The following is an 18,290-nucleotide window of genomic DNA, read 5'->3' as shown; positions in this document are numbered from 1 at the left end:
CCCTGGTCCAAGATGACTGGTGTCCTTCTAAGAGAGGAGGGGGGGCCTGACGCGGGACAGGCACACACAGGGAGGGCCACGCGGACACGGAGGCAGGCGCTGGAATGGTGTGTCCACTCGCCGAGGGCGGGCGGGAGCCACAAGAGACAGAGGAGGACTCGCCCTCCAGCGTTCGAGCAAGCGCGGCGCTGCCCACAGCCTGGGCTCCGCCGTCAGCCTCCAGAACCACGAGAGAACGTTTCTGTTGTTTCAAGTCCCCCAGTTTGCGGCGCCTTGTACGGCGGCTCTGGGACGCGCACAGAGCCTTCAAGGCTCACCCCGCGAGGAAATAAAATCCAGGCTGGCTCTGATGAGAAACTCGGCACCTTTTTAAAAACCGGGTTGCTGTTGGAATCGATCGCACGCACCTGTCAACCGACAGTAACCAGAAAGCGTGGGAGGAAGCGTCGGCTGTCTGAACAGCGTCACCTCGGACGGCCGTTCAGTCCAGTGACCCGTTATACCTGAGGCTCTAACACACGGGTGTGCCGAGGACTAAGTGAACTGACGCTCTGCAGTGCTTTACACCATGCCCAGCACAGACTGATTCTATTTTGAGGGCTTGATAAATAAAAGAACCAGGACACTAGATGGGTTGTTTTTTAACCCACGCGGCCACACACACGTAAAAAGGGCCGAGCGAGGAGGAATGACATGGAGGGCTCACAAAGCACGGGCAGCCCATTTCACAGAGCATTCCGTGGGCTCGGGTGACCAGTGCACCAGGTGGCGAGTCTGTGGGCAGCGCTTGCGGCCCCGTCCGACCACGAGTGAAGCCACGCGGTCCTGCACCCCATGGAAGGGCCCTGCCCTTGCGGACGCCCCGCGTCGCAGGACTTGTGAGGACTGACTCACCAGCGGCCCCGGCCCTTCTGCGGCTGGGCTGCCTCCTCGCAGGAATGAACCGAAGCAGGGTTTGAACTGGATTCAGTCTACAGGCGGGAGCACAGGTCAGAGCATCTTGCCCACCAGCACCAGGCCCCCAGGGGACACACCCATGCAAGGCCACCGAGGGGGGATCTGGGGGGACCTGGCTGAACGTGTCCTGTCCACTATGGCTGCAAGGAAGAGACACGTCCACCCTGAGGCAGGAGGCGGAGACGGCCGGCCCGGGGTCAGCCTGATCCCGGCCTGAGGACAGGCCTGTCACGGCCCCGCACGGGCGGGCAGAGGTCCCCTGAGCCCCTGGCAGGTGCCCAAACGCCAGGGGTGCCCGCTCGTCCAAGATGCCAAGGCACGCAGCAAAGGAGAAACAAGGAAAATCTGTATCCTTTATTATTCCAGCCGCCCAGCAGCGGCCAAGGCCTGAGGCACTTCCTTCCCTTCAGGGTCCCCACAACGCACCCAGCTTACGGGCCCGCGGGATCTGCTCCCGGACGCCAAGACGGGAAGACAGACGGGCGGCTTCCAGTTGAGAACAGTTTCACGTCGGGGCTGCTTGTTGACAAGGCGGTTTGTGAATTTCTCCTGCGTTTAGACAGTGTTTCCGGAGCGGGGGTCAGTGAGCCGTCCCGTCGGGTGGGGGGTAGAAGACGGGGCCGTCCTCACAGACCTCCAGCCCCGGGCCCCCGGCCGCCCCTGCCCCAGGCCGTTGGGACGCAGGCTCCACGGGCTCCCCGGGCTCCGTGCAGTTCTGCGGCTTCAGCTCCTTGGTGAAACACAGCTCTATCTGGCCGATCGTCTGCACCTCCTCACCCTGGAAACACAAGATGAAAGACGTCCTAGAATCTGCTCTCAGATGGTTGTCTCTACGGTCAAGTCTTAGACCCTGAAGAGCCAAGGGGTGACCGCAGACCCAGGGCTCCAGGCGCCAGGGGTAAGCCCCTCTTTCCAATGCCAACTGGGTTGGGGGACCCAGCGTGACGGGCAGTGGGCGCGGGGCCGGCCCCCCAGTTCCCCCCCCAAACCTGTGCCAGCCTGGCAGCCCCATGCTCCTGGCCCAGCAAGCCTTCCGGAACACACGTGTTCTCCTTGGGATGAAGCCTCGAGAAAACCCAGCCCGCTCTAGCAGGGCATCGACGAGCAACCCGTTTACACAGAAACATCGCTGCAGCCAGTCAACACGCAGCGTCACGGCGATTTCCGGGGTGCGGCACGGGGACTCGACAGCGCCGCACCCCTGCGCGCATCACAGCAAGTCCCTCCCAACCCCCTCCCCCGCCCACCGTCCCTCAGGTGACGTGACCACTCGTGTGCTTTCTGTAGCGGAGAGTCTGTTTCTTCGCTTGCCTCTCTCTTTCCTTCGCTCGCTTGTTTTAAGTCCCATATTTCACCTGAAATCGTACGATACTCGTCTGTCTCTGCCAGACCTGCTTCACCCAGCATGACGCTCTCTAGCTCCACCTGCACGCTGCACACGGCACGGTGTTGTTCTGTCTTGGGGCTGAGTAATACCTGTCGTGTATACTGCACACCTTCTCCATCACCCGTCCGTCAGGGGACACTTGCGCTGCTTCCAAAACTTGCCCGTTGTAGCTAATGCTGCTCTAAACACCCAAGTGCATGTGTCCCATCCGAGATTTGAAAACATACACAGAGCACACCTGTATGCACACACACCCATGCACAGCCCCTTCTCACACTCACACACACACACACACACACACACACGGCTCTGTCCCTGGGAACTCCACGGTGACCATAAAGATGTCAAAAGACTTGAACTCATGTCCTTGATAAAGACAGAAGGGGCAACGAAATGTAGCATATCTGACCGATTTTGGCGGAAGACACTGGACTTTAGGGATGACTCCGTACACGCTGGCAAGGGCGTCTTTAATGTCTGACACCTGAAATGAAATAAAGTGCATTAGAAATGACACCTGGAAAGAGGCGGTCTCACGGCTCCGCCTCATGAGGCTGGGGGACAGCGGGGCTCACAGACAAGGCTCCCAGGCGCTGGGGAGAGGCTGTCGCCCGCTTGGGCTCCGCCCACAGACCCCAGTGGGACCCACAGATGCCCCGCCCGGTCTCCATCTTCCCCTGCCCGGCCCTTCTGTGCACACCCAGAGTCTGGTGCCGAGTGCAAAAGCAGAGACTCTCCTGAGAGCCGTCAGACCAACCTCCGCCGCCCGGTGACTTCTGTCTGGGCTCACAGCCTGCTGCCTCCGAGACCTAACAAAGTGTCTGCAGCACAGACCAGGGGCTCAAACATCCGTGTCCTCGGTGTTATTAGATAATTGAAATCAGTTCACCGAGGGGCACATTCTGGGCACATATGAGCCCGGGAGACCGACGGGGCCCTGCGAACACTCTCTCGCACGGGGCCGCTGACACTCCACATGGTCACTGCTCCCTCCCACCCCCACCCTCTCTGGAAGGGGAACAGGTCAGCTGGGAGCTGGCTGCATCCACCCGGAAACCACAGAGCACAACAAAAGTGCTGATTCATTTCACAGTCAGGAGACCTGCGGGAGGTCCGGTCTGCAGCCCTGAGACTGGAGACGAGGAACTGCTATAATCAGTCACTTTAAGTCTTTTTTTAATCCCCAGAGACTGAAAAAGGTTAAATAGAGAAGCTGATAGGTCCTCTAAAGCAGGAGTCAGCAAACTTCTGCTATGAAGGACCAGAGTAAGTATCTCAGGCTCTGAGGGTCACTCTGACTCTCTCTGTCCGACACCTGTGCAGTGTGGGGGACCACGGGTGACAGTGAAGGAACGGATGTGGCCATGAGCCGCGGAGCCAGTTTATAAAATTAGGTTGTCCGGAGTGGACACTTGTCTTCCATATGAGCTTACCAGACAGTAAGGTCTGCTCATGGTTACATGACTACAGTTTTATCATGAAAACAGAAACAAATCTTGGGTTTCTTCCTCAAACAAATACTATAAATCTGAATGTGCTTTTCAAACACATACCCCACCTGCCCTGTGCGAACCCCGAATGCCCTCCTCATGAGGGGACCCTAAGTCTATGCTTCAAAAGCATCGGTTTAAGTTGTTTTCAGTCTACGTAGACTCAACATGCACAGGGAAACAAAATTTAAATAAAATCTGTTGGGAACACAAAAATGAAGTAGGAGGGGGCTTGTCTGGGTCACTTTAAAAGCCAAGTGTTGCTCACAGGCTGCAGTGACCCTGGGCCACTGCTGCATGTCCCAGCACTGGGTTCAGAAGCTGAAAGTGACACTCACCTGGTAGTAATTGATAGATGGCTTTATTCCCAATTTTTGGAGCATGCTAAAATTTAAATGTAAAAAAGTTAGTGGCATCGCAAGGTATGTTTTCCTTTCTTGTTCTTTTCAAACATCCTATTTCATAATAAAAATTAAGACAGTCTGAACAGAAAGTACTTACTGCCTACCCTCTGGACAATGAAGCTGTGACCAAGGGCAGCCAATAAACTGTCCTCAGCATCCCGACTGCCCCTCACCCACCGGACCCAGAGGGTGGGACGCATGGGCATTGGCACACACCTGACCACCTACCGGCCACACCTTTTAAAAAGATAGTTAGCAACTGATTTGGGATTCCAGGCTTATCCTAGAAAACCACACTTGGTGAAATCTACATACATTCAAACACCCACGGACTCGAATCATTTCCTAAAGCACGTGGTTTTGACCAGCCATCCTGCTGAAATACCATATGTCTAACTCACTAATTATGGAGCACAGTATCAACAATTCTCAGATTAAGAATCCCCAAACAGCACTGGAGCCCCCGTCATGTCCCCCTGGATCATCCAGGCTTCGATCACACAGAACAGATGCGGAGACCCGGGGTGCATCTCTGGGTACTGACACAGCCAGGTGAGTCGACTCGGGGAAAACCAGACCGACTAGAGCACGCCTGCTCCGCCATGATTTCTGACAATGCCATGTACTGCATTGACAAGGCAGTTTTTGTAAAGAGCTCGCCACTAAGTGTCTGGATCTCTGCTAAAACAGGCAGGACGGGGTGGTGGGCGAGGGTCCTCTGAGCCCGGGAAATAAACGTGCCCTCACCTTGTCTGGCACAGTAAAGAGGCTTCAAAGCCTCGAGAAGTATACAACTTCGCAAAATTTTAAATATTTAAGTTACAATAATACTACTTTAAATATATTGGGTTGAACAATACAAGATCTGGGTCGCCTGGGTGGCTCAGTCCATTGAGCGTCTGACTTCAGCTCAGGTCATGATCTCACGGTTTGTGGGTTTGAGCCCCATGTTGGGCTCTGTGCTGACAGCTCAGAGCCCCCTTGGGATTCTCTCTCTCCCTCTCTCTGCCCCTCCCCTGTCTCAATCTCTCAAAATAAACAAACATAAAAACAAAATTAAAACAAAGCAGACACATCGTCAGGCTGTGCCGCTGCACGCCGAGAACGAGAGCAAGTGTCTAGGGAACCGACAGGGGCTCGCTCATCGTCTCACCAGAGCTTACACATGGGTATTCAACACGAGTACCCAGGATTCTGGCTCATTCGTGTAAAGCAAATGGTAGCATTTCCTGTCGTGGTTTTGAAAATGAGGCCACAGTTTATTATGACTGCTCAGAGGAGGAGGAGGAGGAGGAGGAGGGGCTCCTCACACACTCGGTCCCCAGAATTGTCCGGACGGTGGACAGCCAGCTCTCTCTCTCAGGGCCGGGCACTGGTGGGCAGGGGGCCCCCACCCCAGCAGGGACATTGGTGGCCATGGGCCATGCTCCCCTGGGCTCCAGAGCTCAGGAACGGGGCAGGCAGTGCAGGGTCCGGGTCGGGGTCACTGGGAGGGCTCCCCTGGCCTGCTCCACGGCACCACAGCAAGGGCCCAAACACTCGGTGCCGTGCAGGCTCGGCAACAAGTGTGTGTTAACACAATAAACTTCTGCCTGAGATCACGGCTGACAGATGCGCGCCCTGGTTGGTCTGGTTTCCTCAGGCCAATTCCGCGGCCGACAACGTCAGGGCCCAGAGCACCCTCGGTCTGCGAGGCTGATCTGGGAAGGCTCGGCAGGCGACATTGCCGTTCCTCACACCGTTCCACGGGCCGGTTCCCCAGCCCACAGACGCAGCTCTGCGCCATCCGCTGGGGGCCGTCTGGCTGGAGGGCGGGGCCGCCCAGGGACTGGCCCCAGAGGACCCCCTACCTGTTCAGCGCCAGCTCCTGGTACAGATCCAGGCCTCCCCCGAAGTATTTCTTCTGAGAGCTGAGGGCGTCCACCTGCGCCGCGCACGTGCCGTGCTTCTCCCACTCGTGCGCCCTGTGGGTTTTGTACGACACCCAAGTTACCAGGCGTGCAACAAACTCGCAGGAAAACGTTCGTGCCTAGGATGGACTTGCGGCGCATGTTGTTTCTTTCACAAAGAAAGAGAAAATTCCTTCTAGGCGACAGGCAGCATTCCGGATTGCCCTGCAAGTGGACGGGGGCCCCAGAGGACACGGGGCCCCAGGGGACAGGAGGCCCCAGCAGATGCGGGGCCCTGGGGGACACGCTACAGTGTCTACGGAGCGCTCCGGCTTCTCCGCTGCGCATCGCGGACGATTCTCTTCTGCGATTCACAGCAAGTCAAAGCTGAGGAGAAGCAAGCGCCCCGGTCCCAGCACACACGCCTCACACGGCACCGGGGCTCGGCCGCAAGCTACTGCTCCGTGGCCTCGCCCGGGGGTCTCACCCAACAGTCATTTCCCAGCAAGTGGCCCAGAAGAGGCCACAGCACTGATTCCCGAGCAAGGCCTCAGGCCCACCTCCACCCCGGCCTCCCCCATCAGACCATGCCCTCGCCCGCCCTCGGGGACCCCACGCGGCAGTGCCCTGCCCACCCTCGGGGACCCCACGCGGCAGCCCACTAAGCAGGTGCTGCTAACGAGCACCATGTATTCCAGAGAAACGTTCTTATTGCCAACAACTCCTCACACTTGACTGCAGATTAAGGAGGAGATGCTTCCTCCGTCCTCCCCTGTGCTCACAACTCTGCAAGGCGAAACCACTACTGGCTTAGAAATGGGGAAACTGAGGCTCAGGGGGCGTAGCTGGGTACCCTGCTGAGGCCCGTCAGCCAGGAAGCCCAGGGTCCACGCCTGAAGGACACGCTGAACTCTGTGTCCAGGTGTTGGCCACCCACAGCAAGGGGAAGAGCAAACGGCGTCGGCTTCCCTCCACCTCATCACTGATTAACTTGTAATTATTTTAGTAAATACTTTCACCTGGCATTCATACGGGGTCGCGTGCTGTCTTACACACTACAATCCGAATGTGCACTGGCTCGTGGCCCTCCCCCCCTACCCCCGCGGTGCCGGCTGAGTGACCGCCAGGCTACCAGCCACGGGTCTCTCCAGCCTACGGGAAATGATAAAAATGTGTGAACAACTTTCTTCGTCTAGAGCAGTTTCCAGAATGAGTCATCCAGTAAATGCCTATATTCTATCCACTAGAAAGGAGGTTCTCCCCGCCTGGACAGAAGCAGAACACCTCTTTCTGGAGCCCGTTCCGGAGGGCGCTGGCAGACGATGAGGGGCGCGTGCAGAGCGCTATCACACTAGCCAAAAGGCTCCTGGCTCGTAAGAAGTACTCAACGAATGTCAATTATTATTTTTACCTGCAGCTTAACAGAGGCTAAGGATCCAAATGTGCGAGAGTACTGTTAACACGGTCCCAACACGTAAGCCCACGGAACTGGGCCTCGTTCGTTTCACACGGAATCGTCAGTTAGCACTGCAAGGTGACCACCGCGTGGCCCTTTCGGCGCGGGTGTGAGTGGACCCGGGGGCTGCCGGGCCCACCTCGGCCCAGGGACACCACCCACAGGGAGGCTGTCGCCAAACTATGACCCAACCCTCATTGTCACACAAGCGTCAAGAAACAAACAAAAATCCCACTTTGCAGAGCGTTCTGTACGTGGTATTTTTCACAGGTCCAATTTTATTCACAGATTTAATCTTAGAGGATTATCTCAAACGTGAAGTAACGCCAACACCCTCCACTCTGCACACCTGAGCCCATCTGGGCTGAAGAGGACAGTGTTCCGCCAGCAGCCCTCCTCTGCCTCAAGTCCCACAAGGACGCTGAGGCCGACACCCTAGAAATCCACGCGGCAAAGCAACGGGGGCCACAGTGCAGTGGGGACCCGGATGCCACGCTCGGGAGGCGGTCCCCGCGCTGTCACCGTGGGGAGCTCTGGGAGCATAAACACTGTTAGCGCGTGATGTTTACCTTTGTGCTTGGAACAAAAAATTTTAGATGTGCCTTTAACTACCCAACCTGAAAAAGCATCATTTTGCTTTCATCAAAGCTCAAAATTACATGTGCGCTCTGCCAGCATTATTTGGATTAAATCCTCAAGGGCCCCAGTCAGGGAGGCTCCTTTATGTGTACCTGTCGATTTACTTTTAAGTCACCCGATTCTGTCACCAAGCACTGTGACAAGTGGGAAGACTATTTTGCACACTTAGCACAGATCTGTCGTTTGTAAGCACAATGTGAGGCGCTGGGCACGTCTTTCCACTGTTTTTCCCTTTTCAACTTGGCCATTATCCACTGTGAAACCGTTTCTAGAACTAGACAGTGCAGAACGCGCCTGGAGACCTGGACCCTTCACGTCCCCAACTCCGAATGGTTCTCTTCTCCACTGAAGAGACGATTTCAACCTACAGACCCGGGTGCATGGGGCCTAAAGCCGCGTCCCTGCCACACACGCGGGAGTGAGCTCTGAGCCTGGGCGCCAGGGAGCTGGGGTGGGGGAGCGGAGATACGGGGGAGAGGACGGCACGGGGCATGGGGGGGAGCCGGGGGGGTACAGGCATCACTGCCACTCCACATGGTTGCAGAAACCTTGTCTAAACTGAATGCCTTTCTGAATATTCTACACAATATTTCCAAACGGAATTAATCATTTTGGACAAAAATCTGAACTGTAATGTGAATTATGAGTTGCCAGATGGAAGCAAGGCAGACACAATAATTCCTTTTGCTTAACACATGTAAACAGAAGGACTGTTACTTTTACCTTCTTCAAAAGCAATGATTTAAGAAGCTGTGTTGAATTAAACACGGCATTTTTCTCCGTGGCTCACCCCCTCGCAGAGGGCCCTGGAGCGGACCACGGACTGAGCCGTGGGAGCAGGGACTTCACTGTCTCCTCCCTGAGCCAGAGCGTGAGGCCACGATCTGCGTGAGCATGAGTCTCTGCACAGCAGCGCAATCTAAGAGGGGGCTGCAGTGACTGCCTCTCAGACACGCAGTATCTATCTGGGTTTAGTGAAACCTCAGGGGAGAAAGATTCTGAAACAAAGTGACGAATGAAATACGCATTAAGAAGCAGCCTAAAAAGTAAATTTCACTTGCTCTCATTTTTTAGTCATTGGAAAAGGGCCCTGAAAAGAACATACTGAATAAAAGTTGTTCAAACTTCTGCGCCTCAGAAGGGGAGCCCCAGGTCTGTTCCCGCACCCTCCGGCCCCGCCCGATGTTCCCTGGTCCCGCTCGGTGCTCCTGAGCCCCAGCTCAGTGCTCCCCAGCCCCGCTCAATGCTCCCAAGACTCCAATCAGTGCTCCCCGACCCCGCTCAATGCTCCCGAGGCCCCACTTGGTGCTCACCGGCCCCTGCTCGGTGCTCACTGAGATCCCCACTCGGTATTCCCCAGCCCCGTTTGATGTCCTGAGGTCCTCGGTCAGTGCTCCCCTGCCCTGCTCGATGCTGCTGAGGCTCACTGAGTGCTCCCCTGCCCTGCTCGATGCTGCTGAGGCTCGCTTGATGCTCCCCAGCCCTGCTCGGGGCTCCCCGGCCCCACTCCATGCTCCCGAGTGTGGACTCACTGGCTTACCAGAAATGGCTGCGATTTTGCGGATGGAGGACATCAGGCCAGTACATCTTCATTTCTGGCAGAAGGTCCTGTGTGTAAGAAAAAAAAGAAAAAAGAAGTCTGCATAGGACCTGAGAGCTCAAAACCTACCGGGCAAATTGATAAACTAAAACATTAGAAAAAATGACCTCTGTTAATCAAGAACACTCATGAGTGAAAGGATTCTGCCCTTACTCCGCAGGAAGTGTCTTCAGAAACACATAAAAACGAAACCTGTCTCATCACGGAAGTGCGCCTGAGAACACAAGCGCTCGCAGGTGAGGGCAGCTCCCGGGAGGAGCGAGCCGGCGGCCGTGAGGAGACGTGGAGCAGCCGTCCAGGCCACGACTGAGTGCAGCGAGCCGATCTGAAGCGGCCGAATGATTCCAAACGTGCCACACCGGAAGAGACCACGCTCGAGACGGTGGAGGGTCAGTGGGGTCAGGGGCTGGGGGAGGGCGGGGTGCGTGGAGAACAAGGGATTTGGGGGCAATGAAACTAAGGGTACAGCAGTGGACACACGTCACATCTGTCAGAACCCCCAAAACTACCTAACACTGAGTGCACCCGACGGGACTGTAAGACTGGGTGACGAGGAGCGGCGCCTGGGGGCTCAGTCGGTAAGCGTCCAACTTTGGCTCAGGTCATGATCTTGCGGTTCGTGGGTTCGAGCCCCGCGTCGGGCTCTGTGCTGACAGCTCAGAGCCTGGAGCCTGTTTCAGATTCTGTCTCCCTCTCTCTCTCTCTCTCTCTCTCTCTCTCAGAAATAAATAAAACATTAAAAAGTATATATACATATGTTAAAGACTGAGTGACCAGGATCAATGCTGTTACTAGGGTCCCGCACTGAGCAAGGCGTTAACAACAGGAAACAGTCTGCATGTCGCGGGGACTCTGGTCTTTCCACCTAATTCTTCTGCTTCAGCTTCTGAAACTTCCCTAAAGAGTAGCATCTACTAGTTAACTGAGACAACAGGAATTACAGGTTACATGTGGGTGGACGTCTGTGTCCTTAACCCCCTCCCCCGCCCCCCGCACTGAACGGTGCTCAGGGTCACGTCCCAATTCTACAAACCCACTAGGCCAGAACTCAGGTGAAGGCTATGGACAAGCTCTGGACGGCTTCTCTCTCGCTTGTGCTGCCGCCCCGCCCCCGCCCCGCCCACCAGTCACCGACCGCCCGGCCCCCTCTGCTCCCCTGCCCCAATCAGCCGGCTGCCTGCCCCACCGTCTCTGTGCCCCCCACACACTCCAGCTTCGGCACCTGCCGGTGCCGGTGGGGGGTTGGGAAGCGGCCCGCTTCCCTTTGGGACCACCGCTAACCTGGGCCGTGTGGACAGAGCAGGTACCCCGGCCCCCACCTGAGCGCCTCCCCGCTCAATCCAAAGGGCATGTCCAGCCTTCCTTTGGTAAACCTGTCAGCGCCCCTCCATGGACCCCCCAGCTGCGCACGGTCCCAGCGGAAGGTCACCCCCAGCCCACACTCTCCGCGGGCACAGAGGACGTTCCGGGGCACCTCACCCGCAACACGCCCAAAGCTGCCGCTCACCATACAGGGCCGAAGGGCAGTCCCCTGCCGGGCCGCACCGGGAAGGAGACGGACACCCCCCACCCCAAGCTCATGTCCAGAGTCCTGCCCGACACCGCCCCCCAGCCAGTCCCCGAGCCCTGTTCATTCCACTTCAGGCTCCCCTCCCGCAGCCTCTGCCCACTCAGCTCCTCACCCCTGCCTGGTCCCCCGCGCCCGCCACCCAGCCGGCAGCCGGGGCAGTTACTAGAAAAGACACAGGGGGCTCGGTCCCTCCGCGGCCTCAATGCTCTGGGCACCGAGTGCCATCGCAGCACCAGTGAGCCTGTAACTCCGCGCGCAGGTCACGGGGCGCTAGTCAGGAACAAGCCCACGGCATCAGGCGAGCTGACTGAGTCCGGGAAGGGGAAGGACATCTGAGGAACGAGAGGTGGCCAGGCTTTGGGGTGCACTAGTAACTCTCACAGACGGTGCTCAGACTCTCCGGCCTCCAGGCTCAGGCCCCTGAAGGTCCTCACAGGAAGGAAGGAGGAGAAAAGGAGACCTTCTAGACTAAAGCAGTCAGCTTAGAACTAGCTGCCTTGCCCTTTGGGAGGCCATATATTCACAGGAAGGACCCTAGTTCTAGCAAATCCTGATGCTACCCCATGTTTCCAGGGAGGCCCCAGTGACCCGTAAACCCAGGCACCAGTTACCCTGACGGATGACTGATTACACAGCAGGGGCTGCTCACATCCCCCGAGGAAAGGTGAACACCCCTGTGGGTCCGCACACAATGGAGAAGCATCTCGAAGAGACCCTCTGCTATCAGGGCTTGCCAATGCCACTCCCTGGGCTATCCTGTGACAGTGGTCATCGTGCTGGAAAGACCCATCCCTTCCTCCCCGCCCACAGCAGAAAGCACAGGTGTGGTGCCATGCGTGCGTCTGTCCCCCGAGTCACAGCTGTGCGGAAATGCTAACCACAGCAATCCGGCCAGGAGTCACGGGGGACCGGGGCCTACTGTGGGCAGGCAGGGGACAGCCAGGGCCGTCTCCGCTCACGTCTGCCTTCACATCGCACAATTCACTTGGAGTGGTTTGGGCCCAGGGCAGAGGAGGCAAGGTAGTTCGTATTTAACTCGTGGGATCGCTCGGGTATCAGTAAATACGAGAAAAGTGCCGAGGGTTCAATCCTGGTGGATGAGGCTCGTGATTCCTCATTTTAAACCAGGACCTTGAAGCTACGCTTATGGAGAAGAGGGGTGATAGAGTCCAGTACTCTACAGCAGCGACACGATTACAAGTCTGTACCTTAATCTCTTGGAAATTAAAGTGCCAGGATCTGTTGCACTCCTCTGCTTTGTCAGGCCTGGAAGTTAAAATTAAAACAACAGAAATTAGTCTCAGTCGAGATGAGTTCCAAAAGGCAGGAGCAAACACTTCCATTAAGGTCTGCAGAGAGTAAAGGAAGGGAAGCTGTCACACTGCGTGGGTCACTCAACAAGGACACGCAGGTACAAGCAGTCACAGCTGACCGCCTTTCAGACAATGTCCAGGAACCAAATTAAACAACCGGGTAGGGGGAGCTCCGGAGTCAGGCTGGATTCTAACTGCCCTCTGCTGTCTACACTCCACACCACCAAGCACGGTACCCTCCTACTTCCCCTCATCTGCCTAATTCTGGACATGTCAACCCCCTGTCTTCAGCTGAGCCAGTTCCGAAGGCCACCAAATCTACTGTCCGACCCCTGGTGTGTCTCCAGGGTCAACAGGCTGGCCCAGCAACCCGAAATCCGTGCAGCCCCCACAGAAACAAGGGCAGCGTTGTGCACGGTCCTGGCCACAAACACAGCGGCAGGAACATCAGCAAGACCCAAGAAGGCCAAAGTCCCGGGGATGAGTGTCAGGGTCCCTGGTAAGTCTAGGGCGAAGGAGGGGCCAGTTTAATTTGCTTCCTACAAAACCCCATTCCTGAGGAATGGGCACGTGTCAGCAAAGGCCAGCATGAGACATCCCTTTGACCGGGCAGACTTAACGCACACAGTTAAACGCACAAATGAGGAAAGAATAAACTAAACAAAATGCAGGCAAAACCAGAAAAATGAATTTAGGTATCCTGACAGGTGCCCAATGTAGATACATGTAATAAACACGCGTGATACTCGTGTATTTATTTTTACATTATCTACTTATTGCCCCCAAAGGAGAACAAAATGAGAAAATTACTTTTAGTCATCCCCAAAACGGGCCCAGAATCCCTAAATGCATATTTAAGCCAGATCATTACTGTTCTATCAAGACAGAACTGAACAGCAACAATATCAGGGTTATTGCTGAAAGACTGAAGAGTCTATAAATAAGGATTTGGTCTATCAAATAAACTAACAAAACTCACGAGTATAACTATCTAGATCAGTCCCCAAGATACTTGCAAGTTGGCTAGCTTCTCTTCCCTGTTAAATTCTTTTAAAAATTTTGTTAATGTTTATTTATTTTTGAGAGAGAGACAGAGGGTGAGCAGGGGCGGGCCAGAGAGAGAAGGAGACACAGAATCTGAAGCAGCTCCAGGCTCTGAGCTGTCAGCACAGAGCCTGATGCTGGGCTCGATGTCACGAGCCATGAGATCATGACCTGAGCCGAAGTCAGATATTTAATCGACAGAGGCCCCCAAGCGCCCCTTCCTGTTTAAATCTGAATCACAGTAAGGGCTTGCCATAGTCCGTGTATGGTCCAGTAGTCAGGAGGGTCTCGGCAGTCCTTTTCAACTTCCTGCACAGAGAAGACACGAGAAAGCAGAGGAAATAATCTCCGCTTCATTGTTTACCTAGATACACCTACCAGCTTCCCCTTCTTTGACATAATACATCACCAGCTAGAGCGCAGAGCCCACCCACACCAGAAGATTCCAGCACAGCCCTCCAGGGGGCGCATGTCCCATCTGGAAGGAGGGGCCCAACCTTCAAACCATTATGTGACAGAATTAAAAACTGAGTTTTACTTCTTTTAAAGAAGTTTTGCTTCTTTTTAAAAATGTGTTCTCAAATTAAGTCAATCTGATGGAAACACTCTTATTTGCCCATAATTTTCTTATCATATAACAAAAAATACCCATTTGAGGATGGCAATACCCTGTAAACAAAGATTAAGTTCACAGAGATAAAACCCCAGTCGCATACTCTTCACGGACCTCCGTGTGGTTTAGCTTAAGTGGAGTTTTTCCAAAACAGCCAATGATCAAGAAATACACCGGCTATGAGACCAGAGGAGACGGGACTCGTGCCCGACGGGGGCAGGGAAAAAGCCAATGAAGAGAGGGTGTGGCTGTCCAGTGAGGAACAGGTTTCAAGCCTTTCCTCCCAGGTCATCTGAGCTTCTGTCCCAGAAATTAGGGAGGCTCTGGTCTAGGAGGCCAGCGTGTGGAGGCATGAAAGGTACCCGCCACGCACCGCGAGGGCAGAAGGGCAGATGACCCAGTGCAGGATCAGAGCGGGGGCGTAAACCTCACCTTTCCCGACACCCCAGTTTCAGCCCCCAGGGGCCCAGCTGGTAGAGAGCAAAGCCAGGAGCCAGGGCTGGCGGGTGGCTCTTCTGCCCCCAGACGAGCCTCTAAAGGGGGCACTGGGGCCCAGGGACAGCTTTTGTTCATCGTCAGCAAGTACTGGTCAGTGCCCAGCACGTGCCCAGGGGCCTGGCAGAGCACCGAGGACGACCGTGGAGAAAGAAGCCCCTGTCACCGCACCTGTAATGCCCATGTCACTCACGCGGGGAAGGCGCCCAGAGGCAGCCCCGCTGCCCAGGAAGATACCTCGACCAGAGTAACAGGACCCCTGGCGGTGGCCACCCGGAACCGAAATTAATTCCTTAACAATGACATTTCTCTAGCAGTTGATTTTTTTTTCACTCTCATTCTAAAGCCTCAAGGAAGGAATGCACTTCCTTATATATTCACAGTCAGGGCTCAGGAACACACCCACCAAAGACCTGCTCCCAGCCCGGAAGGCAAAGCTTGCCCTGTCCCTTAAGAAAGGAGCTGTCACCACGCGGCCCCTCCCACCGGAACCCGGGGCGGAGCCAGGCCTCCAGCAGAGCTCAGAGCTCTCCAAGCCCATGCTCTCCCGTCCAACTCTCCTCTACCTGGAGCTCGTGAACAGCACCACAGCCAGAAAGACACGGCGAGGTGTGAAGCTCAGGAAACTAAATCCAGAGAGAGCGAGCCCCGTAGAGTAGGCGACAGATTGCTAGGAGTGACACGTGATCTCACGAGGAAAACGTGGGTGCAAACGACTGCCCGGGGCTGCACGGAGGAACGGGGCGGCTGAGGACGGAGAACTCACCTTGCACACTGTTACAGGCCAGTGGTGAACCATAATTAGCTTTTTCCACTCGTGGTTGCCCCTGTTAAAGACAAGGAACGTGCTTTTCAAGAACTGTTTTAAAGTTAAAGAAAAATCCATTCATCTATCCATTCAGGCACCATTCACTCAACACACTGAGTGCCTGTGACAGGCCAGGCACCCCTTTGGGGCAGGGGCGTTGTTGTGGGCAGGGACCAAGTCCCCACACTCTTGGAGCACGCGTGCCAGTGAGGGAGACCTTGACCACGGGAGCCGAGAAACACCCATGGTGCCCCATGCTCATGGTGATAAAGAATTTAGGGGTGCCCGGAGGGCTCAGCCAGTTGAGCGCCCAACTCTTGGTCATGATCTTGCTCAGGTCATGATCTCACATTTCCTGAGTTCGAGGCCCTGTCTGGGTCCGTGCTGACAGTGTAGACCCTCCTTGGGATTCTCTCTCCCTCGGTCTCTGCCCCTCCCCTGCTCATGTGAGCACTGTTTGTCTCTCGAAATAAACAAACGTAAAAAAAAAAACCCAGAATCTAAGTAAGGAAGAGAACAGGCATGTCAGCAGCCATGAGGGGAGCTGGAATTTTAGACCAGGAAGCCAGGGACGGCCCAGAGGGAGTAGGGTACGGCCTTCCTCCTAAGGCTGCTCACAAGTGGAGAAACAGAACCATCAGCCACCAGTGTGAATCCTGTTAAAGGCCCCAAAGCTGAAGTTTTCTGTAGTGCACTTGGCAAAAGAACATGACCTGAGCCAGCACCGGGGCTGCCTAGTACACTACACCCCCCTCCCCACATGAGAAGGTGCAGCTGTTTGACCCCACGATGCTCCTGCAGACAGTCTGGGGCATGGCTGTGCACCGTGTGACCCGCACGCCCTGAAGCCCAGACCTCCAGGTACGGGACGCGTAGCCACACTCGGAACACCACCTGCGTGTGCGAGGCCTGTGTGCCAAGAGGTCAGGGCAGACAGGGCAGCTGGCAAAAATGCTCTGCAGAGGGAAAATGTCAGCAGCAGCCTGGGAAGGGCGCTCACACACTGGAGTCAGGATAAATGGAATTTGGAAGGAACGATTCAGGGGCGCCAGGGTGACTCAGTCGGGTGAGTGTCTGACATCTCACATCTGGACGTGAACTGGTGGTTGGTACTAACCAGTGCGCCCCACGATCTCTCCAGTGATGGCAAAAACTAATCAATTAATTAACACAGCTCTTTTTCAGAAAATCGGCTTTCAACAATGGCACTTAATTAAAAAGTAAAACCCACCTGTTCCCAAACTTACTCTATAAGTATGGAAGCCTTTATTAACGAGATCATTACCCAAAATAAATAGAATATTGAAATCTGGTACTCAAAATTTGGTTTCCTCTACCAAAGTAGGAGAATCCTCTGGAAGGCGGCCTGTGGACCCCTGGCTGGAAAAGGAGGAAGGGGGGCGCCTGGGTGGCTCAGTCAGTTAAGCATTTGGTTCAGGTCATGATCCCGCTGCTGTTTGTGAGTTCCAGCTCCGCGTCGGGCTCTGTGCTGACAGCTCGGAGCCTGGGGCTGCTTCGGATTCTGTGTCTCCCTCTCTCTCTGCCCCTCCCCTGCTCACACTGTCTCGCTCTCAAAACAACAACAACAACAACAACAAAACATTAAAAAGAAGAAGAAGAAGAAGAAAGTTGGAAGGGAAGGGAGACGGATGAAGAGCCAGCGTTAAGAAACCCAAAAAGAGGAACCGCCACCATTTCCCAGATATTTCTGGAACCGAAGTTAAATGTGCGCGTCAACAATCTCAGAGCGGGCCAGAGCCCCGACGTGCCCCTGCTGCCCGCACCTGCCCGCGCGGGCCGCGCACCCCGGCCACCCAGGGGCTCACCTGGTCCAGGACTCGCGCGCGCCGCCCACGCAGCACAGCGCCAGGCACACGGCGCACAGGAGCAGGCGGCGAGGGGCCGCGGGCTTCATCCTGCCCGAATCCGGGGGACACACACAGCGTCCGCCGCAGGCCCTGCGTCTCCCTGAAAAGGGGCAGAGTTCCTGAAGCCCGCCTCTGACTGGCTGGCGGCCGCGGCCGCCGTCCCCAGCGGGCCTCCAGCCCGCCGTCCGGCGTAGGCCTCGGTCCCCGAGCCCGCCGTCCCGAGTGGGCCCCCAGCCCGCCGACCCCACCTGTGTTCCCGAGCCGCGCACGCGTCCCTGCCAGGGCTGCACCGCGACCCCCGCCCCACTTGGCAATCGGTGCCACCCAGCTGCGGGAGCGGCGCCTTTCCGCCTCTGGGCTGCTGACCCTGGACACGCCCCCATGGACGGACACGCCCCCGGCCCCGCGACACGCCCCCTGACGCCCCCGCCGTCCGGACACGCCCCGGCACGGCAGACACGCCCCCTGGCGCCCCCGGCGGTGGACACGCCCCCAGCCCGGCAGACACGCCCCCGGCTCGGCAGACACGCCCCCTGGCGCCCCCGGCGGTGGACACGCCTCCAGCCCGGCAGACACGCCCCCGGCTCGGCAGACACGCCCCCTGGCGCCTCGCCGCCGGGACACGCTCCTGGGGACACACAGGTCCCCAGTCTCGGCCGCTCGCTCTTCCCCCGCCCGGCCTCCTTGCCGGGGGGGCTTCCCCTTCAGCCTGGCTGCGGTTCCAGACCTCTGTCCCCTCCCGTCCCGCGCCGTGTAG

The 18,290-nt window shown here is 56.3% G+C and overlaps 1 protein-coding gene across 1 annotated transcript; it reads right to left on the bottom strand.

Annotated features, from left to right (window-relative positions):
• Positions 1-1,289: 1,289 nt before the first annotated feature.
• RNASET2 (ribonuclease T2) lies at positions 1,290-17,908 on the bottom strand. The gene is made up of 10 exons (XM_039257167.1): positions 17,782-17,908; positions 17,492-17,633; positions 15,624-15,684; positions 14,003-14,058; positions 12,601-12,658; positions 9,763-9,830; positions 6,089-6,202; positions 4,173-4,218; positions 2,754-2,828; positions 1,290-1,735 (listed from the first exon to the last, which is right to left on the bottom strand). The coding sequence occupies exons 2-10, from the start codon at positions 17,578-17,580 to the stop codon at positions 1,538-1,540; spliced, it is 765 nt and encodes a 254-aa protein (XP_039113098.1). The 5' UTR covers positions 17,581-17,633; positions 17,782-17,908; the 3' UTR covers positions 1,290-1,537.
• Between the last annotated feature and the right edge of the window lie 382 nt (positions 17,909-18,290).

The sequence above is a fragment of the Hyaena hyaena genome, unplaced genomic scaffold (genome assembly GCF_003009895.1).
Source record: "Hyaena hyaena isolate Hyena2069 unplaced genomic scaffold, ASM300989v1 scaffold_603, whole genome shotgun sequence".
NCBI lineage: Eukaryota > Metazoa > Chordata > Mammalia > Carnivora > Hyaenidae > Hyaena > Hyaena hyaena.
Note: the sequence above shows the minus strand (reverse complement) of the source record. Positions and strands in the feature narration are given on the sequence as shown.

Coding starts and splice junctions, on each gene's coding strand:
- RNASET2 (XM_039257167.1), bottom strand. CDS start 17,580: ATGAAGCCCGCGGCCCCTCGCCGCCTGCTCCTGTGCGCCGTGTGCCTG. Junction 14,059..15,623: donor GGCCTGTAACAGTGTGCAAG/GTGAGTTCTCCG, acceptor TTCTCTGTGCAG/GAAGTTGAAAAGGACTGCCG. Junction 12,659..14,002: donor TGGACCATACACGGACTATG/GCAAGCCCTTAC, acceptor TTTAACTTCCAG/GCCTGACAAAGCAGAGGAGT.